This window comes from Trachurus japonicus, chromosome 12 (assembly GCF_045865225.1).
Source record: "Trachurus japonicus isolate A0001 chromosome 12, Traja_1.0".
Taxonomy (NCBI): domain Eukaryota; kingdom Metazoa; phylum Chordata; class Actinopteri; order Carangiformes; family Carangidae; genus Trachurus; species Trachurus japonicus.
The window spans coordinates 12,434,852-12,462,591 of NC_140918.1; the positions used below are offsets into that span (position 1 = coordinate 12,434,852).

The following is a 27,740-nucleotide window of genomic DNA, read 5'->3' on the forward strand; positions in this document are numbered from 1 at the left end:
ATAACATCTCAGTGCTACTTGTTCATTTGTTTGACATGGTACTCTCAGCACTGGACACAGTTGAAAACATCGTGTTCGTTCCGGTCGTCATCCAGACTTTTCATTTCGACTCCCTTTTGTTGTTGCTCATTGTTAATGTATCTAGGATGTTAGTGACTGAACATTTAATGAAAAGCAGTTTGGGAGAAGTTTGTATGCCCTTCTCCCTTTGCGTGCTCTGCTTGCTCATTCGCTCCTCGGTTCGCTAACCAAGAGAAGATGAAATCCATTATGGAACACGCCAGAATGACATGCAGAAACTCTGAGTTGGCAATATGGTGAGCAACGGGGCAAAATACAAAAGGATGGGATGAGACTGAATGAAGTAAATAAAGTGGTTGTGTAGCGGACGAGAAGAGGCTTGAAGTGAAAGTTGGATTAGGAGCGTTGCAAGTGAGTGGGAGAAACAGGGACGATGCAGTTTTTCCTGCAAAAATGTATCAGCCTTAACGCTCATGGGACGGTGTGCACGCTAACACAGCCTGAGTGAATACTGCAGTGTGTTTACTTATCAATGGGAGAATTATCAGCTGCCTGCCACTCAGTCTGACACGGAGACAAAGACTCAGTATGTACGTCTCTGTAGAGAAATCCTCCTCTGCAGTGTCAAGACAAGTTCACAGAAAACATGACTGACAATCGCTTTTCCTTGACGCAGCATCTTCCACTTTTCCTCCCTTTTTTCCCCTCGTCTTTATTGTGTCATTCTCCACGTCCTCCTTCTCTCCCTGTCTGCCGGGCTCTTCCACTTTCTCTTCGCTTCCTCTCTGCTTCTCCTCTGTGTTGTCTCCGGACATCAAACCCTGGCTCTTGTGTAAATGCATTCAGCATTCCAACATTATTCATTGTTCCAAGCTTCAAGACTCTCCCTGTTTTTCTTCCCTCCACCACTTTGTGGCTGTCGGCCCATTTCCTCTGTACGTGCTCCTGGTTTGGATGGGAATCTTACCATTCTTTTGGTATAGATTACCTAAATCCCTAACAGGCCTCTGCACCTTTTGCGATTACATTTGTCAAGAAACATAGATGTCAGGAGATTTTATATATTTTTTCCCAGGCATGTTGATCCTCAAATAACAGTTGGTTCATGTTTTTCCACACGTACACGTACTGTGTTCCCATTGATTTAAAAATATATCATTCTGTTATGAAAGGATAAATGAAATACCGTAGATTCAGGCCTAAGTCTTTTATCAAGACTTTGTTACCGTTTTTCATTTTTCACTTTTTATTCCATCCTTTTTATAAGATTTTTCCAGCCTTTACCGTATAAGATAAAATTAAAGATTTGGTTTAAAGACATTTGTTATAGACATGTTTAGCAATATCTCTGTCACTGGTAATATTATTAGACCAAATGGAAAGTTATCAAATGAAAAATTCATCAACAATTAAATTCTCCTGCTGCTTCTTCTCATATGAACTCGTTCTGGTCTTCTCAAGTTTCTGTTATAGTCAAATGAATTTGACTGCTTTTGGATCAACCTGGCCTTTGGGGAATAGTGAATTTTATCTGATTTATCTGGCCAGATTAGTAATCCACAAATCAGCGTATCAAGCAACGTCGAGACTTTTCATTGATACCATTGATTTTGTATTAGTTTCCTTCTGTATTATGAGCCGTCATCTTTTAGTAGGTGACATAATTGTTGGCATGTGTTCAGTCGCTGTGTGCTTACGTGTTTATGTGTCAGGAAGCAGGTAACGGTTAAAGTTCCCCCTCCCCCGTTCAAAAATATGTTTTTCCCATCGTTAATTCACTCAGACGTTTGACCTTCACTGTTTGTGCAGAGTTTTCCCACTCATATGCTGACCTTTATATTATTATATAGTGATATGTACAGGTACACATGAGCATGAATTTGTGACATCATAACTTGTTTGAAAACTCATTGTAGTCCAGTATATATCATGTACATTGTATAAATATAATGTTTAAACTTGCCTCTTTCAGGCCACAAACACTGAAAATGGACTGTTCAGTCAAGTGGGAGACATCTTGCTTGCAGCTGTTCAAACGTTTTCAATGGAAATATTTGCATAATTATATATTCTGTACTTTCTCATGGAAGGAAAAGGAGCAGACACGATTTGAACAACTTTTAATGAGATTTTTCTGAACAAAAAGAAAGAAAAATCTTCAATATTTTCATAAGCAGACGTCTTTTTTTTTTTTAAATTGGTCTGAACGGGGATCTTTAAGTTAAACAAACCTGTGTCACGAGAACAATTTCTGCTTAGTACTCACGGTATTTCAGTATCCCTTCTTATAATTTGATGTCAGTGCACACAGCATTAAAATGAGATACAGCTGTAATAACATGTAAAGCTACATATAAAGTGCATTTGTTGAAATATTGATATAGGAGATGATTCATTCATTCATTAACTCTACATGCATCTATTTGTCCCCGTAGTGACATCACCTACAGCATCCTGTTTGAAGCCGTGACTACGCTGCTGGTATTTTTCTCTTATCAGCTCTTCCACAAAGACATCCTCCGAGATGGAATAATCTACCAGCACATTATGAAGGGGAGATGGTGAGAAAATACACTCGTCCATATTCCACTGAGGGCCACTGTTGAAATACTGTAATGCACCAAACTGAAGCAAATATTGAATCTAATGTATCTAACCAGCATTAACCCATGTGTGAAGCTAGAAATGTCAGAAAATGACACAGACCCCAAATCTTTTTAGATGCTTTCCACTGTCTGACTCAGCCTACTGTTCCTCTCTTCATACCCTGATACCTCTCTGTGCTTCCAGACAATCTCATCATGTTCCAAACAATGTCTTCATGTGTCATTCAGTTGATACTTAAAAAGGAGAAAAAGACTCAAGTCTAGCCAACCAAGATATTTGTCTCCACTGCGACCTTGCAGTCTGTGTTTCTGGCCCCGTCTGTTTTTTAAATGATGATAATAATAACTTAAAACTCCCGAATGCAAAAGTTAAAAAAGTGGTGATAAGATAACTTTCTGAATGCTAATAATAGGAAAAGCAAAGTGGAGCTAAACTTCTGATGCTGACCTGTACTTTGAGTCAGTCTGAACCCAATTTACCTTCAATGTTATCTTGAATATGAATAAATGGAGATCGCTGAATGCATTTTGAAATCTACGAGTGCAGTTTAAAGAGGTGGGCAGACGATGGAAGTAATTTTCTTTTAGGGCTCTCACATCATAAGAGGCAAAGGAGAGCACTTTGGATTAATTGCCACTGAGCTGAAGACGGACTTACAAGTAGCTGATGTTGGCAAAACAGTTCAGAAGTCTATCTAGAATGATTTTGCCATTTGTGTATGTGCATCCAAACACGGTGATGTTTGGTGTTACTCACAACCAATTACAGCTTAAGAGTAGATCTTCTTGATAACAGTGTGGTGAAACTTCATTGGAGTTAGTGTTTTTCACCTCTCTCTATCTCCCTCCCTGTGCCTTTCTGTTCTCCAGTTTGTGTTTGACCAGTCGACTGGTGAAGACCCTGCTCTATAACTTCATCAGACAGGAGAAGTGTCCACCTCCAACCCACATCTTTGAGCCGAAAGCTGAGGGTGGCATCCTCTACGGCCTGGCGTCAGGGGTGGCAAGTACGTGTACACAAAACCTCACAAAAATGAAAACGGTGAAACAAAATTAAAATCCAGTTTGTTTGGAGTTGTTTTTAAAAAAATCTTTGGTCATAATCTTAAATTCCATGTGCTTGCATTAACAAATGTATGTTTCTGGCTATTTTCAAATCCTTAGAAATGTGTTATTTGAATGATTGAGTCTGTTCATCTGTCAGTTGCATCAATTTCCCTTTGCACGTGTCAGTGTCACTGTACTTTTTATGATCCACTATTAGATGTTTTTACCATATATCTTTTATCAGATAAAGGATTATTGTCTAAACCATGGAACCAAGCTGAGCAAACATTAGTCAGCTCGGCTCACTGCCCATCTGGGATGATTTTTAATTAGAAGGGAATATGCTGGTGTTTGGACCAATTTTTAAACAGTTGGTCCGTTTGTTTAGGATAGGAGGAGTCCTGACTGGAAAAAGCTGATTGCAATGATGACAATTGTGCTGGAGACAACCCCCCCACCCACCCACCCCCATGATTGCATGCCACTTCACAACATTACCAAACTCCATCTTTTGCTATTGGTTTGATTAAGAGACCCCTAGTGGCAGAAAATTACATATTGCGCTTTTACGCTTCTGAGGAACACTCTCATAAAGGATAGGATTGAGATCAAATTACACAAACAAGAGCCAGACTACAAGAGAAAATGGAGAGTGTCGGTTACTTTCCCTTTTCCTTGGAACCAGAGATTGGGAAATAAACTGAAAAATGAAAGTGTGAGCCATGCTGACAGCCAATGGTAGTGAGGATGAAAGTGATGAGTCAAAAAAGAGCACAGTGCATTAGACTGGCACTGTGCTCTGTGCGTGTGTGTGTGTGTTGAGTGCATGTTTGTTTGAGTGTGAGAATAGGGCTGGGTTTCCCCTGCAGATAAATGGTCTTTGTCAGTTGTTGGTGGCAGATTCCTATCAGTGAGCCATCAGCATTCAACCCAGCCTGTCTGTCTGTGGTCAGTGATCGGCCCGATGAGTTATGGTGCCCTGTCCTGTTCCGTAATCCCCTAGAGCCTGTCTGTCTGCAGCCGCCTCCCTTATACACACACACGCAGACCAACAAAGACACAAGCTCTCTTATACTCGGAGCTCAGAAACAACACTTGTTTTCTTTCTCTGTCTCGTGCACTCATTTGTGCACAGTCATTTGGGATTGACAGAGTACACAAACAAGTACATTTCACGGGTATGCATGGGTGTTGTCCTGAAGTAACAATAAATATCAGATGAATTTCTTGAGCTTCACAGCGTGAGCAAATATTAAGGTTGTTGCATGGAAATTCCAGCAGTTTTTCCTCATAAAGGTCATTTTCCCCATCATGGTTAGCACTGCTCAGCCTGTAGAAACAACCGTAAAATGTCCTTGGTGGCGAAAGAGGCTTTGTCAAGTCTGAAAAAATAATCCTCCTGATTTCATCAGGGTTATCTCGGCAGAGAGCCTGGCAGAAAAGCCAGTGTTAGTAACTGGGCATTTAGCCGTCTGTGAAAGTCTAACAAAAAGGACGCAGCATTTTTTTGAGCTTGAGGCATAAGAAGGAATAAAGGTCAGAATATCTCAACCAAATTCAGCTTTAATTTTGAGCCGTCTGTCTCCTGTGAGTCTCCCAACCAAATCACTGGAATGCCACTTTAGACGAGCATATTTTATCTCATTTACAACAAATCACGTACAAATTATTAGGCTTGTATTGGTTTCCATCCATTTCTGTTCAGCGCAAAAATGAGCTCTCTGTTTTTAAATTACTTCCAGGCCGTGCAGAAAATTAATGAAAGCAAATGTTCCCCAGAGCCGCAGGATAAATACAAAATAAAATATAAAGACTTGGTAGATATGGATGCAGAACGTACAAACTCACTCTATGAAGTCTTTAAATCCTCACACAGTGCTCCAGATAGACAGGACAATACTTCACATTCACAGTCCTTCATTTTTGTTGAGAAATAGCTGGTCCTCATGTTCGTAGCACTTAAAATTACTCATGTCTTCACATTCACAGACGGGCTGGATTTTCCCCGGAACCAAACACTGGTTGTTGGCAAAGCAGAGCAGTGCCTGATTTCTGTCACCATTTTAATGTCTAGGGAGATAGGATGTCTCTTCCTGTCTTGTTTTTACACACTTGGCTATCTGAGTCCGAGGGAGCATCTGCAGGAGGATTAGCACCTAGGAAATATTTGGACCTCCTCTTCTCTCCTCTCCTCTCTCCTCTCTCCTCTCCTCTACATTGGAGAGCGTTTTAACTTGGGTGTTAGTGGTGGAGGATTTGTTTTAGGGATGGCTTTTTATTATGATTATAGTGAAATCACTCTTAAGTCCGAGGAATGTTCTCATAGGTTGTATATGTTTATGTTAGAAGAGTTTGGATTCGGTTTGGATAAAAGCTCTTAGAGCATATATTTTGATTTGTGTGAGATTATCAGAAGAGCGTGTTTATTTATTGTCTGTACAGCATGTTTCCCCATGTGCATTTTTGGATAATCATCACGAGTTTGGTGTACTTGTGTGTGTGTGTGTGTGTGTGTGTGTGTGTGTGTGTGTGTTTGCGTGCTTGGCTAAGGCATTGGCCTGAAGCCCTGATGTCATATTTCATTCTGTTATGCAAGTAAATAAGTAAGTAGCACATTCTGTCTGTCTCTGCTCACTAGGCGTTCACATCTCTGTCTGAACCGAAGCGTATATTCTCAGCCGGGATCATTTTCCCACCTCAGCTCTGTCCTCTATTGTGTCCACACAGGCCACCGAGGTCCATCACACGTTGACGTGAGCGTTGCAGGTGGCACAGCTGAAACGGAGAAGTTAGATGTAACACTAAACCTAGTCTCTTTTTTGGAAGGAGTGTTGTTTATAATCCTGGTATGTCGGTCCGCCGCTTTGGTCTAGTCTTAAGTATCTGGATCTTGTACAGACATTCACGGTCTCCAGAGGATGAATCTGAATCATGCATCCGGGCCCAGTGAAAATAATCCTTTGCTTATCGTTGGATGTCTCGCTGCACTCCTCAAATATTGAAGGACACCACCTGAATTCAGACAAATTCGGAGGAAAGTTAAGAAATAACATTCCCCCAGTGAGCAGTGTACTAAACAGCAACGTCATTAAGTGCATCACTGGAGCTTTTGTGTGTGTGTGTGTGTGTTTTGATAATACCCATGATGTGAAGGGGTCGGGGTCTGGTGAAGTACGTGTCAAGGGGCAGATGTGGATTTAGAAGAGCCAGATTTTCAGCCTGTGTAATGTTTTGGTTTCAATATAGAAACTGACTCAGTGCCAGCAGTAATGTCTGTGATGGTGGTGGTCATTATATAAGAGCAATGTAATTTGGACAACACACACCCTTCTCTCCAAAAGCTGAGGCTTATGGTCAAAGCTCATGTTCTGTTGCAGAAACTTTAAATTTGGACTTTTTCTGTACCTGTTTAATCTTGTTTTTTTTTTTTACACAAACATCTGTTTTTGTGTGTGTGTTGTAAGATCTGTGGAGAAGAAACGTTCGGCCTCACAGGCTGTTGTTGTGGAGACAGACACGTACTCAAGTAAAGTAAAGACTCTGTGGCTGCTGCAGTTGTGCTGCTCGTCTCACAGTAGGATGCCTGCGCTGCCCCCGAGTCCCGAAACCCAGATTCTGATTTCAGCGTGCCAGCCACTGTGTCCGTGTGTGACCTTCTCTTTTCCTCACTTTCCCCTTCCCTTTCCTCCTCTTCATGTCCTCCTCCTCCTCTTTTTCCACTCGGCGGCTGGCCAGGGCCGGAGCAGCCTAAGCAGTGTAGCATTATTGGGTTTATGTGGTGGGCAGGCAGACAGGCAGAGGGAACTGAGCCAGACGGATAACAAACAGCACCCACTAAGGTAAAACAGAGCTCTGTGAATGTGTGTGTGCGTGTGTGAGAGAGAGAGAGAGAGAGAGAGAGAGAGTCAGTGTGTGTGTGTGTGTATGTGAGAGTGCAGGAAATGTGGCTGCCAGACCGGGCTCTCTGACACTGTTGGGCTAGTCACTGTGGTGCCAGTGATGAGATGTACAGGGCTCCGTCACAACTTGGCCCTCTCTCTCTCTCTAGATCTTGTTTTCTCACACACTCCACTCTCTGTCCAGTTGGAGGACAGAGGAGTATCATGTTTGGAGCAAGAGAGACAGACTGACCAGGGCACATGATGTCACTTCTCTCTTGGGGTTTTCTTTCTTTTTTTTTTTTTCTTCATCTTGTTGTGAAGGCACTTTGTTGATGTCCTCTCACTCAAATATAAACAACTTCCTTCTCCTCTTTACTGGAACTGTGTACACATTTATACACTGAGTAAGCGTTGGAGTAACTTTTTATACCAGTCAACAGTGAATTTAGAGGGAAACCAGCATATAAATCATGGATGTTGCTAAGATTTTAAACAGTCACAAGTTGATTAAAAGAGGCTCCAGGGCAAAGGAAGGGAGGAGGAAAAAGTACATGAAAAGCCTTTATTTTGTCATACATAATGGTTTTAAAACTTTAACCACTCTTAATCTCACAGGATCTTCATCAGTCACAGACTGTTCCTTTGTTCTGTCTCCTTCCTTTCCCAGCGCTACAAGGAGAAGACGATGGGATGTGACCTCCCATTTTCTCCTTGAGCTAATTTTTCTTATATAGTGGGAAGTCTTTGTACGTGAAGCATGTCACCCCTCTAATGTTTTAAACTAATGCGTCCTTGTTCACTTGACTTAAATCTTTCCTGGTTCAGTAACCACATAAACACATGATGTTAGTGCATTGTAGTTGGGTGGATCAGGATGACTTTTATGGCATTACTCTTACGGCGCACAAACGCAGCCAGAGAAGTGTTGTGTGTGTGTGTGTGCTCGCCCCAGCCTTTGCCACTAGATGGCAACAAATCTACTTGGCTCCCTCTCAAATTCAGTGGCTCGCTCGATGAGGACCTACAACACACTCACACTGCCTCTCGCTGCAGCTTGGGCCCATGTATTCTGTGTGGCCAGACGTGGAGGAGCCAGAGGCTGTCATCTGTGTACCTTGGTGTTCGTGCTTCTCATACCTCTCATGACGCCTGAAAAGCACGAGCACTTCAGGTACTCTGCAAGAATATTTAGCTCCCTGTTCCCCTCTCCCTCTCTGTCTGTCTGTCTGTCTGTCTGTCTGTCTCTCTCCCTCCCCCCTCTCTCTCTCCGCCTGTCTCTCTCTCCTCCCAACAAGAAAAACGAAGTCCGCTCCGGCTGGCCAGTAGTTCCAGTTTCTCTTTGTTCTCTGGCGCCGTCTATGTTGTTTCAAATTTCAGGTGCTGCAAACCATCATGCACGGCTCCATTGTGCATTTCGGCCTTGATTACATCAGTCTGACTGCACATTGTGTTTTGCATTAATTTCCCTATGAAACGTAAATCAGTTTTAAGATTGAGGCGCGGCGAGATATGAGAATACTTTTGGTGCTTTCTATAAAAAGGTTGACATACATAACCCTGCCTGCCCCTCACCGCTGAATTTAGTACACTTCTGCTATTACACACTACTGGATTTTCCAACGATTTACCCTTTGTTGTGCTGAAATGGAGAGCTGCAGGTGAAATCTCAAACCATTCTTGAAACTCTCTTTGCTAAAGTGTAACCAAGGGAACACCAGGAAAGGTGTGTTAGAGGAGATAGATGGCAAGAATCCTCTAGATAAAGAGATAAATAAAAAACCTCAATAAAATTTAATAAAAAATGAGCAAATTCAGACAAATACCATGAACCTGCCACTCGATACAAATAATAGTGAAATATAAAAATGCATGAATAAGTAATGGGGCCTTAATGTGAAGAGTTAGCATTTTCTCCCTGTGTCTGTGTGGGCTCCCTCAGGCTTCTCCAGCTTCCTCCCACTGTCCACAGACGTGCACATTAGGTTAATTGATGGCTCTAAAGTGCTCATAGGTGTGAATGTGAAAGCGACTGGTTGTTAGTCTCCATATGTCAACCCTGTGATAGACAGGCGTCTTGTCAAGGGTGTAACCTGTCCTTGCCCATCGTCGGCTGGGATTGGCTCCAGTCAGTGTATATTTTTAACCGTGTGGGGTTAACCTGTCTGTCTCTCCGATCTCCAGGTGGGCTGTGGAGTGTCTTCACGTTGGGTGGAGCTGGCAGCAAAGCAGGGATAGACCAGGAACACAACCCATTACCTCTGTCTAATCAGAGCCTTCTGTTACTGCTGGTCCTCGCCAATCTGACAGATGGACCCGACTGGCCCAACCCCTACCGCCAAGCTATCACTTGTTTCAAAAACACACAAGGTAAATACGTTTTTTTTTTTTGTTTTGTTTTTTATATATACTGTTAATAAAGAAATGTTATAACAATCCTAGTAATATTTATATCTGCCCTTGCAGACACATCATCGCTGCCCGTGGAGCAACCTCACACTTTCCAGATCAATTTCAACAGCCTATACACAGCGCTGTGTGAGCAGCAGCGCTCTGACCAGGCCACACTACTACTGTACACGCTGCTTCACCAGAACGCCAACATGAGGACATATATGCTCTCCAGAACTGACATGGACAATCTGGTGGGTAGGATTGGGACAAAGTCACTTTGATGTTGTTAATTTACATAGAGCAGTGCACAGATGCATGCACACTCGGTATTCCTAACCATATCTGACTTTTTTGGAAACATTTTTCCTTTTTTCGCAATGTGCACTCTAACAACTCTATTAGGAGCGAGTTTTAAGTGTGATTGGACAATCCTCAATAAAGCACATTATGCAGTTCTTCCTTACACACATGGATATGCCCATGAAATCGTTTCATCCAGAGCCAATGCTATGGCTCAGTAAATAGCGAGGATGTATGCAGTGGCAGCTGGTGCTATTCTGTCCATGTGGGACTGTGCCAGTTATTCCTTACAGCCCAATGAATGTACTGAGGTATTTAGTGAATGAAAATCAATCTGCTGCTCAGCATGTCAGATGGTATCACATACAGTATGAAATTGGTAGACAGTCACAAATGAGGTTCCTTCACACTGTGCAACCAAAAATAATGTGGTATTATTGGATAGGAAGAGGAAGTGGGAGTTAAAATAGAGTATACAGCGGGGTCCAAAAGTATGAGACCACTTTCCCATTCACTGGTATCTGTTTAGCCTTTTGTGACGGGTTTAAAAAGAGATTTGAGGTTACAGCGTCTCAACTAATTGCAACAGAAAACCACACATTCATGGTAATAGCCAAACATGCGCAGGCATTGACCTTAATTTGCAATCACATTCTGAAACTGTAGCTCTATTAAATCCCTTTACTTTTGATATCAGCATGACCTTTCTGTGTTATTCAGTATTTATGGCTGCTATGATAAAATACCATCATTAGTACATCTAGCTTGAGCCTATTATACATATGTGTGCGTGTCTGCGGTGCTACTAATGAGTCTAGCCACTTTCTCAGCCGAACAATAAAGCAATGCTGAACGTCAGTGTAATGAGCTAACACTCTGGCTGTGTCTGCTCGGTGCTCACTATGCAAGCTACTAACTGCTTTCACTAGCACAGTGTGAGTCCGAGATTCTTTTTGTTCCCTGTTGTCACTTTTTCCCGTCTTTGCTGCTCATTTTTATTCCCATCTGCACTTTAAAAAGCCACCCATGATTGAAACCATTAACAAGAAAAAAAGTTCATAATGTGAACTTTGTCTTCTGTCTTTTGTCTCTTTTTCTCAGTGCTGTTTTTGACTGTGTCTGCTATATCATATGTAACAGATATAACTGATTTTTTAGCTTCAACGGCATCAGGTGCAAAAAAGGCTGATGTTTACATTTCCGGCCACTGTTGTTTGTGCTGTTTATCCACCCATGATGTTTGATTGTGTCCTTGCTCACATGTTGCCAGAACATCTACATTTCCTGCCTCTCTCGTAGTCATAAGCACCAAAATTAGACATAGAAAAGGTTTATTAGTAGTTATAAAAACATGAAACTAAGAGATTAAAAATGTAACTGTCTCTTTACTCCTACAAACAACCACATGGTCAACACAGGTTCAGTAAATGTTTTGTTTTTCTGCTCAACCGTTCTTCATCTTCTTCTCCCTCTCAGGTTTTGCCCATCCTGGAGATCCTTTACCATGTAGAGGAAAGAAATTCTCATCACGTCTACATGGCCCTTATTATTCTCCTTATTCTCACAGAGGACGATGCCTTCAATCGTTCCATCCATGAGGTGGTAGGTAGACGCAGATAAACACACACACACACACAGGAATAATTGTGCATTTTCCCTCATTCCTGTCTGCATCTCATTTCTGTGCCTCTTGTTGCAGGTATTGAAGAACGTCTCATGGTACACAGAGAGGTCATTGACGGAGATCTCACTGGGCAGTTTGCTCATCTTGGTGGTCATCCGCACCATCCAGTTTAACATGACGCGAACAAGGGTAAGATGAACGTGTTTTCACACACAACGCTCACACCTCTGAAAACATTATGTGCTATCAGAAATCCATCAGCTGCAGGCGCATTTCCCAGTCCAAAACATATTATCTCAAGGAGAAACATTCACCAGCAGCATTTGTGATGATGGAACTGTAAAAGACTGAGATAAACACAAAGTAGTTTAACAGTGACACCATTGTTGTGTGCATCCTCCCCAGGACAAATACCTCCACACCAACTGTCTGGCTGCGCTTGCCAACATGTCAGCCCAGTTCCGGTGTCTGCACCAGTACGCTGCCCAGCGCATTATCAGGTAAGAATAGAACATGAGAAGGATGATGTAGTGTATGAACTAGTAGCCCCCCCCCCCCATCTTTTTAAAACAGGCTGTTCTTGCTTTTGTCTTATTTTCATAAAAATCATTATTGTTGAGAATATTAAAAACAGCTTAAGTCGTCACATACTGTGGCTTTTTGCCTTTTGGAGATTTGAAATGTGTCATCTTTAGTGGTTTTATTTCACATCCGGATCTCAATATCAATACATGATATAATAAATTGAGAAACTGTTTAACTGACATGACAAACATGTACAAAAATCCAATATTACCATAAAACTGTCCTGGTCATTGATTTGCAACAGTTCCTGCAATGATTTTTACACACCCATAGAGGAATAGCCACCACCACCTTATGAATGGCACTGCAAAACCTCTGACAGCAGAGAAATTGACTTCGGAGTATATATATATACCATCTACCAACTCACTGTGCTGAATATGCTTCTTTTCTGGCTGACATTTTAAATAAAAGAAAACAAGTGTGCTTTCCAGAGAGAGAACCTGGATTCACAACCTCAAAAATCTATATCGGTTAAAGCAGAAAAAGGTACCACAGCATCAAAGCAGTCAGAGTTTCATGTTTCAGCCAGAGGCTCTTCCTCAGAGCATGAATGTGAACAAAGTCTGCCCAAACCACAGGAAATGATGTGATGACGATCTGACAGTTCTGTAGTTTCATGCACTGGAATCAACAGTATCGGTGCTCTGTATCACATTTATCTGGTGTGTACTCCGGCGTAATCGCTGCTCGGTGTAAGCGCCAGGCCTCGGAACAATTATCTGCATCAGATTTTAATAAAAGCATTTGTATTACACAGACAATGGAGCCAATGAGGGAGACAGAAATCGCCTGAACACAAGAAATGGAAAATCTTAATTCACACACCAACACGCTCATTCATTTCAATGATTCATGTTGAATCGGCAGAAAATATTTATCACTATAGTAACGTGACAGTGGCTGCAGCAGAAGAAATGACTAAGAAATGAAATATTGAGAGAGTGGTGTGCCTGTGTAGCAAGAAAACATTATGTAACGTGAGAGAATTGAGGGAAACAGTTTGGCCTACAGGGAGACGGAAGACTTGAGAGGACAAGGTCCAAACCACACACACACGTGCGCACACGCACACACATATCAAGTCATTCATGCCTGTTTGTTAACTCCAGGCACACGGAAAAAAAATGTTTCCTTCCCCCGAAGACGTGCACACATTCAGGCACAGTCAGGGATCCTCTTATCTCCCCGCCTGTGTCCCTCTCCATATCTGCGACTCCCTGGTGTTTTGAGTCAGAGAGGAACACTGTCTGTGAACATGCACATGTCCATCCTGCAGTGATGTCGAGCGACTGACTCCATGTCTGATGATAATGATAATGATGATGACTATGATGGCCGGGGCTGGGCTAAACTGGTTGGCTGGCCGCTAGATAAAGGGAAACTTCCTGCCAGGAATTTCCACATCTCGGCCAAACAACGGTTGAACTCTGCTCCTCAATTCACTCTGTGAGAATCGCGGCGGCTGCTATTATTTACAGGGCGCAGTGGGTGGATTCGCCCCAACTACTGCCCGCCATCTTCCTCTTTTATTTTCTATTCATCCTTTCTCTCTATCTACATTACCTTTCGGCTGCATTGTTCCTCCCTCTCTTGGCTCTGCGACCATATCCGGTCTCTCTGCTCATGCTCACATGTCCCTTCACCCACTGATTACTCTGCCTGCAAACTCAGACACAGACAACAGACACACTTGAATTCACTGAAGAGTGATGACTTTTATTTACAATATCAAATTCATCTACCAATGACTTTCCCAATTAAATGTGTGGTTTGTTTACAAGTTCCCGTGGTGATAGCCCAAAACTCAGACATATGTGTACTATCATAGATCACCCTGTTCACATTCGGGAAGTTTCAACGTGGGAATTTTTGCTTTAACAACAGTTTAAGACACTTTTTTTTATTAACTCAGCTCTAATTCCCAGTTAATTCACTGTTCTGAGAAGATTGCATTGAAATATTGCAGTGAAAAACACACAAAATGTTGTCATTGATGTCTCTGGTTGAGGTCCAGTTGAGATAAACATGGAAATGAGGTTTTCTTATGATGATTTGAAGTAACATTTTCTTAATTGATAATGTAATCTCCTCATGTGGTCTGAAATATATACCAATAAAGGTGATTGATGTAGTTATTTTACTTTCAAAATTTTTCCTGTCAAATTCTGTTGAATACTTGAGCCGCATTTTAATGGAAACATACTTTTGAACAGAGATCACTCAAGCAGGCCTTAAAATGAATGGGCAGAATTAACAAATGTCAGAACACAGATTTTGAATAACGAACTCATAGCCAAAAATTGCATTTCCAGAATTATTTTTGGGACCAGTAGAGACCGAGCACCTTTAACATCTTGTGTGAGTGCATTGGGTTAGACCATGTCTGTCATTATCTCTGCCTTATAACTGATTTTGGGATTAAGCCAGCAGTGTGGAAATCTTTCTGTGTCCCTGTTTCCTGTCAGTGTCCGTCACTGCCTCGGCATAAATGAGGGACGTGATAGAGCGACTAGTCAAAGTGTGTTATTGTGGGCACGGGTCCCAGGTGGAGCTTCCATGGTGGTCTTTTCATTTGAATTAGAGGAAACTTACGAGATAGTCCGACAGGCCCTGTTAAGTAGATGTGCCTAATGGCTCCTTTTGACATCAGGTCCGTAGATAACAAGTAGACCTCCATGTTGCTGCTCAGATACCTCCACTCAGCTATCATTTGACCAATTAGCCCGGATAACGAATGCTGAGAGATTTTGTGTGTGTGTGTGTTTCCCAGTGCTGACAGATGGACAGGTGTTGCCATAAGGGAGAGATCTGTTTATGCTGAGGGTCCTTAGCCCTTCAGCTGTCATTGAATTTAATTTATTCTGCAATTTTGTTTTTGTAACTTGATTAACACACAAATTAAAGATTGAACCCCCATGGGGGGACTGGAGAGAGTATTAAAAAGTTGTAATTAAAACAGAAGGTCATTAATGATTTTAATAACACTTGATGGTCAAAAAAAGGAAAACAAATGTTGCCACTTTTTAGATAGTCTGTATATTTGAACATATTTCTTTTTTTAAATGGCTCCTTCTTGCAAATAATAGATTTTTCATCGTGCAGGTGCTGTTCAAAGCAAATCTTTAGAGACATGTTTTTCTTGCATTTCTGTTCTTTCTGGGTGATTCAGCTGACTGTGATGTTAACACTGTGCCATTAACGTGTGTGTGCACTGACCCTTCCTATTGCCACTGCCTACGGTCACCCAAGCAGACTGTTGATGTTTGTCTGTGTCCTGCAATCACATGCAATCATGCAATCCCATCTAGACAACTGCATACACGCAAACACACAGAACAGAGGTAGAGCAAGTCAGTTGACTGATGGGTCAAATGGCAGGCTCTCATCTACGTTGGGAGCAAACACACACTCGTATGTACAAATAGTGGAAGTTCTCAAAGCAGAGACCTGTTCGTACAAATAAGAGCCAGGCTAAATATTAATGGTGAATTTAGCATATTTTTAGTATTTTTACACGTCATTTCTAAAACAGTCTCCTGCAAGTTTCATGATTATTTTATTATTCCGAGACTCATTATTATTCATTATTTTAAAGGGCTCATTTAGAAAGCAAAACAGGCCGGCCTCTAATAATAATCAGTCTTAAATAGAGGCTTCACTCTTCAGTTAGTAAAGGCCACTGTTTGAGTATTTACAGCCCATGAATTGCTGGTCAACATGTGCAGTATGACGACAGTATATTTTGGTTTTGGGTTATTTGATTTTCATAGAAGTGTATCATTTGTCTGTCATTGCTGCTCTGACTCCTTTCCCTCTCTGTGTGTCTCTCTCCTGCAGTTTATTTGCTTTGCTTTCCAAAAAGCACAACAAGGTTTTGGAGCAGGCAACACAAAGTCTGCGAGGCAGACAGGGAGACAACACAGCCTTGCCCGACTACGTGAGTAACACACACACACAGACACACACTCTCACACACACACACACACACTCTCTCACACACACACACACACACACACACACACACACACACACACACACACACACACACACACACACACACACACACACTCACACACACACACACACACACACACACACACACACACACACACACACCACACACACACACACACACACACACACACACACACACACACTCTCTCACACACACACACACACTCTGTCTGTCTGCATTCAGTTTATTAGTGGTTGGCAAATGATGTCTGCTTGGGTAAGTAGCAGTAGTTGACAAAGGCGTTTGTAACAGTGTGGCGTCAGGTTACATAAATTTGAACATGAAGTTGCATCAATTTTCACTTTTATACAGTCAGGTTTAGTAATGATAAGTTAGTAAGATGTTTCATTAATCAAAATATTTCTTTCCATTACTGCTAAATCATGGTAGTCCAGATAATCCTAACCCTAATTAAACAAGGCGTCCTGACATGTGAAGCCGAAGGTCATATCAACAAAATGCTCTTAATCTTTCATTGAGTAGACCACTCAAAGAATTGATCATCTACATTATAATTTTCAATTCACTATTTAGTTTATTTATAGACTTGTTTGATATTGCAAGCATACAGCGAGAGACAACTCCGCATTTTGCTGCTGGGAGCAGTTATGTCGACCAGTCCAGGATTCATATGAGGATGTGGTGTATAATTTGATGCTGGAGGGCACCAATTTTATGGCCTATTGCTGCGGGCCCATTGTCAAGTAGCTCTGTCTCTCCACCGATCCTTTGTCTTTTCCTCATTACTTTCCCAGTCAGTATCCTGAACATTTAATTTGCATTGAAATAGTTTCCACTTGTGGACTAATATTTGATGAAACTGTTAAACTGTTCATATAACTGAATATTAAAATCAGTCTTTCACATTGGGTACCAAAGAAATATTGAACTCTCTCTGAAACATCTTTTGTAATCTGAAATTGAAATCTTAACAGCAGCACAGCAATAACTTACTGATGGAGCCAAACCCAATAAATGAATGATGATATTGCTCCAATTCAATCAGCTATATGTGGTTCTTTGTAACAGCCACACCTGACCGGCGAGTTCACTCTGTTTACTATTGACTATGTATAATTGTTTCTATTTGTGTTGAGGCACCTCTGCCCTCAGGTTTGTCTGTCTACGTCTCAGTCTGGCTGTCTCATTAGATTTGCGTGGTCCTAGATAGCTGTTTGTGTGTAAACATATTTGTGTGTGTATGTGTGCGTGTGTCTGGGGGTTGGAGATGTATTAGGAGGTCCCCACAGATGCCCCTAGGTGTTGGGGATACGAGAGTGTATTTGAGTGCTCCTTCAACCATGCAGCATCTGTCTGATGAGACCCTACTAACAGACATCTATGCACATACATAACCACACACACTCATAAAAACATATATAATGCAATTATCCTGCTTTATTCTGGCTCTTTCAACCTTCAGGGCTTATTTTTATGCTCTGTTATATTTACACACACACATATATTTATATATATATATATATATATATGACTGAAAATGGAAAATAAAAACATAGATTACTTTGCCAAGATTAGATCTTCTCTGTTAAAGGTATCAGTTCCACCAGCTGTTCCCACAAGAGAGTGAATTTAATTGTAGCGACAAACATAATCAGACGAATACATCATGAGGGGTCAAAGTGTTAGGTTGCCTAAACACCAGTCTGGTGTAGCTTTTTGTAAGAGACTGAGTGTGTTGCTCAAGGGCACAGGGTTTCAACAGATTTCCAGTATATGAGTATTTTTCTCAGAAGAGCGTCTGGGTCATAGACTTTTAAGACAGAGCTGTGGTCAACATCTTTGATATGACAGTTATCCTTGAGCTTAGACTATACTAGGTTAACGTGACATTGGTTCCCATGTCTACAAAGGTTCCCCTGTATCGACAGCTAGAAAAAAATCTGGATTAATTGTGTCTCGGACTGAAGTTGAGCTTCAAGCACTCTCACACAGAAGTGCATGATCAGCTTTTCCCACTGGTCTGGTAGTAAAACGTCTTGTTCTTAAGTCTTGTTGTTGAGCGTCTGATAAGGCCTGGAAAGGGATCGTCCCGCCGGGTCCTGTTTGCCATGACATTCACTTCAGAACGAACTGTACTATTTATAGTGATGACAAATTTGTTATTTGTTTACCAAGTACCTACAAAGCCATAATGACATTTCCATCAGCCTCATTAAGTGTACTGTGGGCTGAGCCGATTGTCGCTAAATGTTAATACGGTATGCTAACATCCTAAACTATGATGGCTGTAGACTCTGAGACCCGTGGTGTTCAGTGGGACTGACAACAGTAACTGTTTTCAACATCAGTCAGTCTGCTGGTAATTTTCCAAAATGTCAAAAAATAGTGAAAACAATTTCCACAGTTTACAAGAGCCTAATGTGACACCTCGGAGTAGATGTGACACCTCCAAATTGATTTGTTCAACACAGCACAACACCAAACAAACCATGAATATGAAGTGTATCATCACCCAATAAAAATAAAAGCACAAAAGCCTGTTGTTAAAAGCCAGTAGTCGAGTATTTGCGGTTCTTGTTTTTTTTGAAAAATGAACTAAACTATTGTTCAATTACAAAAAAATAGTTGCCCATTATTTTTCTGTTGGTCGTTTCTGCTCCACTGATCAGACGTTTCATAAAGGGTTTGACGGAAACAACAGAACTGAGTTAGCGTGCCGCAGTGACTTTTATATAAGACTGTCAGGTTTTGTCATAGATAGTAATGTTGAATGTGTGCGGCACTTAAATTGGCTTTGCACATAGCCTAAAAATTTAAAGCAAATATCTGGCTCATTTGTTCATATCAGTGGAGTAAGATTGTAGATGAAAAATAAACAGCTATAGTTCAATATTTAATGCAGCAGCAAATGAGAAAAGGAAGTTTACTCAGTACAGAAGTTAATAGTTTCAAACGTTATCTACAAGCTGAACATAAGCTGACTAGCCATTTATTTCCACCTTCCATCACCATCAGTATTAATCCTAAACTGAAATTTACATAAAACCTCATGCATAGCATTTCTTATCTGTCCAGTTATAATGACCTCACATACCGGCGAAGGTTTGCCTTTGGTTTTAAAGATGTCACATCTTTGAAGAAGGACTGCTGTCTCATCGGTCCTTTGTTTCCTCCATGTCTGGCCCTACTCTCTTTCCCTCCTGTAGTGAACATGGTAGTGAACTTGACAACGACCTGCTCTGGAGTTATTCACAAACCCTCATCTTAACTTGGGAAGTGAGGAAGTTTAGGGAGCTATAGGGAGAGATAAAGTGGAGCCAAATGCCAGGAGGAAGAAAAAAAAAGAAGAAACAATAGAAAGAGGAGAAACAGGCAGGAGGAGTGGAGATGAAGGGGATTTGGAGAGAGGGTGGGTGTAAGCGTGTTTTTGTGACGGGCATCTGGAAACAATGTAATTTGGCTGAGTCTGGCTCTGGAGAGAGAACTAATGTTTGTTTAATGTGGGATTGTCCTGGACATGTAATTGCTCTCTTTACAAGGGAGAGACTGAGAGGAGGATATGAAAAACTGTCGTCCAATGCTCTAAGCTGTGGGTTAAAGCTGGGTCCATTCAGCTTATGCGCTAATGTCTCCCTCTTTCTTGCTTTATGTCTGCCTCTTGGTCTCCGTGTCTCCCCCTCCTTCTCTCTACTATATATCTACATCTATATCTATCTATATCTATATCTATATATATATATATAGTATATACCAGCCCCCCCCCCCCTTCAATCCCTGAATGTGTTTGTGCTGCTGTGTCTGGTTAGTGTCAGGGAAGAAAGAGTGAAGGGTTAGGGCCCCTTGAGCCCCCAGGGGACTGCCAGAGGCTCCCAGTCTAACCAGGGCAGCTCTCTGGGGGCCTCACAGTTGCTCTCTGCAGCCTCTGCACCTTTGATTGCAGATGTTTTTTTTTCCTCCCTTGCCCTTTGAGATATGTGCGCTGACATGCAGTATGTACCCATACACACTAACAAACATAAAAAGAAAGGAAGTTTGTGCAGTGTTGCATTGCTTTGCGTTGTGTGTCACTGTTTATACTCCCAGTTGGTGGTAGTGGTAATGTTACTTCTCTGCCTCTTCGTCTGTTTACTGTTGCACATTTCTGGGAAGAGACTACAAGTACACACACACACTCTCTCTCTACCTCCCTCTCTCTCTCTCTCCCTCTCTCACTCACACATACACACACACACACACAGCCAGAAGCATGTTGGACCACCCTGTCTATGTGTTTATGTGTGCTGGTTGAGTCACAATCTGTGATCTCTTTTTAATAGCCAGAGTAGACACATGCATTAACTTTGTAGCACCATTCCTCTTGTTTAGGGGGAAAGCAGAGCCTGAGGATATATCAACAGATAATAAACATTATGCCTTCTGTTTATTATCTGAGCTTCCAGGAATTAACCACTTTTGTTATTAGGCTACAAAAATGTTTTGTAAAATCCACAGTTTTCCATTAATGTTACTATAGCACACAGACAACAGTAGATTGTGGTTATGGAAGTGATTCATGTACAGTCTATCAAGAATATGTTGATAAACACAAAATGTCAATACACAGACTGTTTTTATAATGTTACAAATACATGTTTACTGGAAGAGATTATTTAGATAACTTGAAGTAGCCTGTGTCAAATATTTTTTATTTACTTTGTTGCAGTTTTTCTTGTTTTGTGTACGTTTTACATTGTCAGTTTATGACTCACACATACTAGTAGTTACTTCATGTAGTTTTTATAGTCACTAAATAAATTGGCCAGAACAAATATTACCTTTTTGGAGATATAGTGGTGTATAGTTTGGCCCGTGAGTAACAAGAAATTACAGCGCAGGAATACTAAAGTATGGGTTTCTATTGCGTAGTTTGTCCACCAGATTTATATTGCAACTGTAAAATGTCCCACCTGGTATGTAGTGCATGTTCATCACAATTAATTTTTCAATGTTATTTTAAAAAAAACTACTCAATCCAATATATTGATCATCATCAGCTTTTCTTTTTTTTCCCCACCTTTTTTTTACAACTCAGAAACATCAATATCAGTATCAGACAGGCTGTAGTCTGGGGTAAGACTGATTTCTAATAATCACATGTTTTCAACAGCAGTGGTGTGAAAGTAATGAAAAGATACCTGTGTATCTTCCAGGGAAATTATGTGGGAAATGTATTGATGTATCTCAAATAGAGTTGCTCTCTTCCAAGCTCCTTTCCCATACTTCTCCCCTGATCTTTCTCCCCTCTGCATATTTCATGTGAAATGACTTGAATGGGTCCGTGTTCAGCGGAGCCTCCACTTGGCTCAATCACAAACCTGAATCTTGTATTTTCAACTTATATTTTTTCCTATTATTACTCACACTGACATTCTTCCAAGTCAATTTCGTCTAATTCCATGGTGCTGATGGAGACTCTGGGGGGGAAAAAACAAAAACAGTGTTTGCCAGTATGTGCCTTCCATACACGGTTTACCTGGGAAGTAGGAATTGATTGATTGAAGTATGAATTATCCTATCACATTTCATACGGTCGTTTGATGTAGAGCCAGTCTCCCCCACAAGACTGATGTACATTATCATACCGCTTTCCCTGAAATCAGAGGTTACTTTGCACGCGAAGCTTCTGTCATTTCATGTGAAAATACCCAGAGGGGAGAGATGGAGAGAAAAATGACAAAGTGAAAGGGCACCTATACATTTCACCTTTTATTCCTCCAATTTCAAACCTTTTATGTATTCGCCTACAGTTGAATATTCCTGTCTGGCAGTACGACATCGGGATTTATGACTAGGATATTATTATAACAGCTAGTTGTGAACTGATCTTGTTTGATGATGTAGCGAGATGTCAGACAAATTACTGATATTATCATCACTATTTTTGTTATGACTGTGTAGTCATTTGCATATTAAATAACCCTTGTTGTGTCTATGGCCAGTCAGACATGAGCCCAGCAAAAAAAAAAGAACAAAAAGCAACTTCCACATCATTTGAATAGAAACAGACCGTGGAGGCATTGGGAGTGTCAGTGCAGAAGGCTCCAGTTGGTTTTTCATCCACCCAACTCTGAAAGCCTTGTTGTTCTGTGTGTGTGTGTGTGTTGCTCATGCATGCACACTCCACACTGTTATCTTAACTAATCAAATATGCATAAGAGCACATGTGGTGGTAAATTATTTTGAAACATATTTCAGTCATTTCGCTCAATCACCACAGTGACTACTCTGTGACTGTGAGAACTTCCCACAGCAACGAAAACACTTCCTCATGGTTTCGGTGTCTGATAGACCTTCAAACTGTGCTTCAAACGTGACTTTCACGTTTGATCACGTTTCCTAATCTCACTGGCACTGGAAGCAGCACGCCGCTGTTATTAGTGTGATCTTCCACTAAGGTGTTATTAGTAACATACGTTTATGAATAAAGCTTAATAAAACAGAAGTTTCCATTCACACTTCATAAACCAAACTCAAAGTTTAAACAGTTTTTACAGCACTTGGTGGTCTTCCAGAACGTTAACACTGAAGTGAAGGATCTGTAATCAGGTCGAGCTTTATAAATTATGACTAACCTCTTAGACTTATGCCACTTTTTATATTTGCTCATTATGGCATCCTATCAGTCTGTCTCCTTCACTTCTTCTCATTAAGGCGGTATCCTGCTGTGAGCGAAGAGATGACTTGCTCACTGACCTCGCTTTTTTAGTCTCTCATCTCCCCAAATTTTCTTCTCCCTCACCTGCACAGTGAAGATGGTGTCAGGCCAAGTTGTTAGTTTACTTGTTACACCATCTCTCTCTATATCCGTCAGCCTCTCATCCTCGCTCCTGTCTCTCCCTCTGTCTGTGTTTATTCTCGGGCAGTAGGAGTGCCACCCCTGCAGGCAGCAGGTGCTCTGGGGTCCTAATGATTGTCTGCTTCCAAATGGTAATTGGGGCAGCCCTGCTGTGCCCTGGTCTTTTCCTGATCGAGGCACAGCAAAACAGAGCGCGGCTCATAGCAGATAAATTAGCACTGCCCACCTATCTGCCCGGGTGCTGTTGCAGCTCTTGGCGTCATCTTCTTTTTATCATTATCACTCACCAACATCACTGCTGTTTGGCCCTGTAGCCTCCTGCTGTGAGTGCTAGCCAGGTCTCACAGAAGAAGAGTGCTTATTTAAACTGATAATAAGGTGTCTGCCTGCAAATATCATGGACTTCCCCGCCGCACAGACAGTGATGCAGTGGTTGTCCAGCACAGTCTTTCCTAAACAGATTCTAGACTCAGACTGGCAGACTGAGTTGATTTGCTGGTGCTATTGTTCTGGGGGGCAAACACTGTCTTTTGCCTCATTCTTTGTGTGTGTGTGTGTGTGTGTGCGCATGTGGGTGCATGTGTGTGCGTGTACAACAAAGGATGTTTTGTGCATGTGTGAGGCTATGGGGTAATAAGAGGCTGACCTGGGCACAATGCTCCACAAAATGGTGTGATTATGACATGGCCGTGGTACCATAATGCAGGTCAGACAATGACCTATTTAAAAAACTCCCAAAAGACAGAGCAGGCTGCTGCTACTCAGCCAGTCTGACCCTCTCTCTCTCTCTCTCTGTCCATGCACTGTTTTTTCTTCTCCACATGCTTTTTTGTTTTCTTTCTTTCTTTCTTATTCCCTCTTTTTAAATTACTGCTTTTCTTTTTTTACATTTCACAGGAAACTACTCCTCAATATTTATCTTCTCACTGTCGTTTTTTTGTTTTTTGTCTTGGCAGTGATGACATGTTTAGGTGTGGCTTTCATCTCTTTCTGTTTGTCTCTTTGTGTATCTGTCTGTGTTTATCTCCATGCCCTTGTCTTAATAGCTCTGGTTTGTCTGCCCTGCAACAGCCTGCAGTGAGCAGCGGGGCCAGCCAGGGAATCACTAAGCTATTGGTTTAATGATGCCAGCTCCTACTTTACAGGGATTTACATGTCTGTGTCTCTAAACACCCTGTCCACACACACAAACCCTTGCATAAAAACATGCTTGGGTATGATAGGACGGCTAGACATATACACACACACACACACACACACAGAACGATACAGCGGTGTCCTTCCCAGTCACAGATTGCATCAGCAAACTCTATAATTTACCTTGTCAGATAGATAGCAAAGGTCAAACATACCTGCAGACATAACACATTTGTGCCCAGCATGCTGAAGAATTAGCAGCAGAATCAGACAGATGGAAAAGCTTACAAACACACCGAGTTGTGTATATACACACACTAAGAGCCTTCCTGCATGGTTTGAGTAAATGGTGAAACAAGTAAAATGGGGCAGGATCATTGAGACTAATGATACAGCTCATGTCTGAGGCCTATGTTTTCTTGGGTGGAGAGAGGACATTAAACAGCGGCATGAGTGGTTGTGACTAAATGACAATGCAGGAGGCTGGAAAATAGCACATGACTGGAGTAGAAGGGGCAGAGCAGCAGAGAGCAGGGAAGGAAAAAATGAGGAAGGAGAGAGAAAAAGAGAGGGAGAGAAAAAAAAAGAAAAGGCGCTAATGGTTTCATGCAGTCATACAAACACATGTCAGGTGTTTTCTGGTCGTCTAGCAGATACATTTTTGGGGAAAACAAGTGTAAAGTACGGAGTGGGGAAGTGGAAGAAGAGGAGGAGCCAAGATATTTAAATCCTGTCTGGGTTTCAAGTAGACCATGGACCTCTTAATCTTATCCACTTGACAAACATACACACAGGGCCAGGCAGACGTCTAGCTAGCCTATTTTCATGTGACCTGAATTCCCCAGTGTGGCATTTTTTTTCCTGCCAGGCTAATCTCATTAAGCTGGGTGCAGAGCTAGAGAACAAACACACACCAGGCATCCCTCACTCCTACTCTGCCTTCCTCTCCTCCTTTTGTCTCCTCTTCATCACATTCATTTTCTCCATCAACCCCCCCTCCTCCCTCCTGCTCTCTTCTTCCGTGCTTCCATTTTTGTTCCTGTCCTCCTTCCTCTACGTCCTCTGCCTCTTCTTCCTCCTACTCAGTTGTCTCCCATATCTGTCCCTGCTTTCTTGCTAATTATGGCCTGCCACGGCAGAGGAGAATAGAGCAGGTCTAGCTAAGGCAGTGGATTTGAGCCCAGAGAGCCACCTCTGCTTTCAGACGCACAATCAATCCTCATTATAGCCGGCTCCCTTGCCTTCCTCTTGCCTCCTCGTGTCTGCCTGTTAAAGGCCCACACACACACCTTCATCCGCCAGCTTGTGGAAATCAATGCAGTGCATTATTGCATCTGTGTGGCAGGTCTCATTCTTGGTCAAGACACATCAGAATACAGTTATTTACAATCGTCTTTATCTCTGTGCCTACTTTCAGTGGTGGGTTGTGTTTGTTTGTGTGCGTGTTAACATGCATGAGATTGTGCGTACGCTGATGTGTGGCTACAGCACACACCCACAAAAAAAAAAAAAAAAAAAAAGGCCACACAGCAAGCATAGTTATTTATAAGATAAGCACTTGTTTCTGAAGCAGGGCACAGAAGATGGAATATAAAATGCTACCACATGCAGTTCTGTTGCAGATGGTTCGCCCAGATTGGAGGTAGAGTCTCAGCTTGCCGTTTCGTTCTCACCAGGCTGCTGTTTTTGGATCAGATGTTAGCTAGTATTAGCAAATTCTTTACCAAAACGGGTCACCATCAGGACGGTCATTTTTGACATGAAAATGAACATTTAAAGCAAAATCAAGGAAAAAACCCATAGGCCTGTACTGTTGGTTGTTTTCCCCATAATAACATCAGATTTTCTTGGTCTGAAATGTGTCTCGCAGTGCACAGGAAACAAACTTTTTCTTTTATAAATCATACATCTTTTTTTCATCTGTTTATTCATTTTCTTAATAAACAAACATACAGAAGACAGGACCAGGCAAAACGACAAAACCACACAACAACAACAAGCTGGAAATAGCAACACAAAAACCCAAACAGAAAGATCAGTTCCGGGTAAATGTGACAGGTACATTATTATATTATTACAGTGGGAGCTAAACAAAGAGGAAAATGAAAAAACAAAAACAAATAATACCGTCTTTTATACAAATGCTCTCGTGTGTATAGCACAAACATTTCAACACATGATTCCATTTCAACACTGACATCCTGATCCGTGGTCTTCATTTACTCCAGATAAATGAGCTGAACCAACCATTGAGTTTTTTCACTATTTTATGATTGAATAAGAGGGGAATCATTTGTATTGGATAGAGCAGAAGCGGAAGGACATTCATTTTCAGAAGTGAGATTCGGCCCAGCCATGATATGGAAAGATTGTTCCATCTCTCCAAATCTTGTTTTATTTTATCGAATAATGGGTTAAAGTTAGCTTGAAACAACTGATTGAATTTAGGTGTAATATATTTACCTAAGTATATGAAACCTGTAGAGGACCATTTGAATGGGAAAGGATTAGGATTATCTGGTGGTTGTCATAAATTACCCATAGGCATTGCCCCTGGTTTGGAGAAATAAACTTTATATCCAGAAAAGGCAGCAAACCGGTCAATAATCTGAATAAGACGAGAGACTAATACAGAGGGGTTTAACGTAAACAACAACACATCGTCTGCATATAATGAAATTTGATGTGATATTTCTAACACATCCAGTCCAGCCATTAAAGGGTCTCACCTGATAGCTTCCGCTAGAGGCTCAATAGCCACTGCAAATAAAAGTGACGACAGAAGACAGCCCTGCCTGCTGCCCCTCTGGACTACAAAATTTGTGTACCTAAGTCCGCTGGTTAGAACTGCAGCCACTGGTTCTGTATACAGGACCTTCTAAATCATACATCTTTACTGATTTACACATCTGCACATTAAAGATTCAGCCAGCTTGCTCAGCACCTTATTCTAATGTATTTTACAGGACTTACAATACTTCCAGGGAATACACTTTCCTCATTTCAAGCCTGAGATGAAGCAGGATGTAACCCCAGAGGAAGTTGCTGATGAGTACTGTCTAAGGGGCGAGGCTTCCTGTAAAGCAAAGATAATGATTAAAGCTTTGGGGCCAACTGGCTGAACTGGTCAATTAAAAGCCCAACAGTTGTTAGAATGATGCACATGTGCACTTACAGTGTTTTGATTCCTGTTCCGCCATCTATCTCGTTAATGTCACTGTCCCTGTTTAGTATTCAGTGCCATTCTGAGCACTGTCACAGCATGATCAAAAGTCAAAGTCTGCATTTTTATAATAGTGGCGCGAAAGCGTGGCGGTCTGTGTATCAGTAGATG

The 27,740-nt window shown here is 41.6% G+C and overlaps 1 protein-coding gene across 1 annotated transcript in view; it reads left to right on the top strand.

The window, feature by feature from the left end:
- Window positions 1-27,740, top strand: part of dym (dymeclin) — a 50,564-nt gene that overhangs the window by 6,995 nt on the left and 15,829 nt on the right. Inside the window, exons 7-14 of the mRNA XM_085793245.1 lie at window positions 2,457-2,582; window positions 3,498-3,634; window positions 9,737-9,922; window positions 10,019-10,197; window positions 11,723-11,848; window positions 11,946-12,059; window positions 12,276-12,370; window positions 16,296-16,395. Coding sequence (XP_085649371.1) covers window positions 2,457-2,582; window positions 3,498-3,634; window positions 9,737-9,922; window positions 10,019-10,197; window positions 11,723-11,848; window positions 11,946-12,059; window positions 12,276-12,370; window positions 16,296-16,395 — 1,063 coding nt within the window. The remainder of the gene's footprint in view (window positions 1-2,456; window positions 2,583-3,497; window positions 3,635-9,736; window positions 9,923-10,018; window positions 10,198-11,722; window positions 11,849-11,945; window positions 12,060-12,275; window positions 12,371-16,295; window positions 16,396-27,740) is intronic.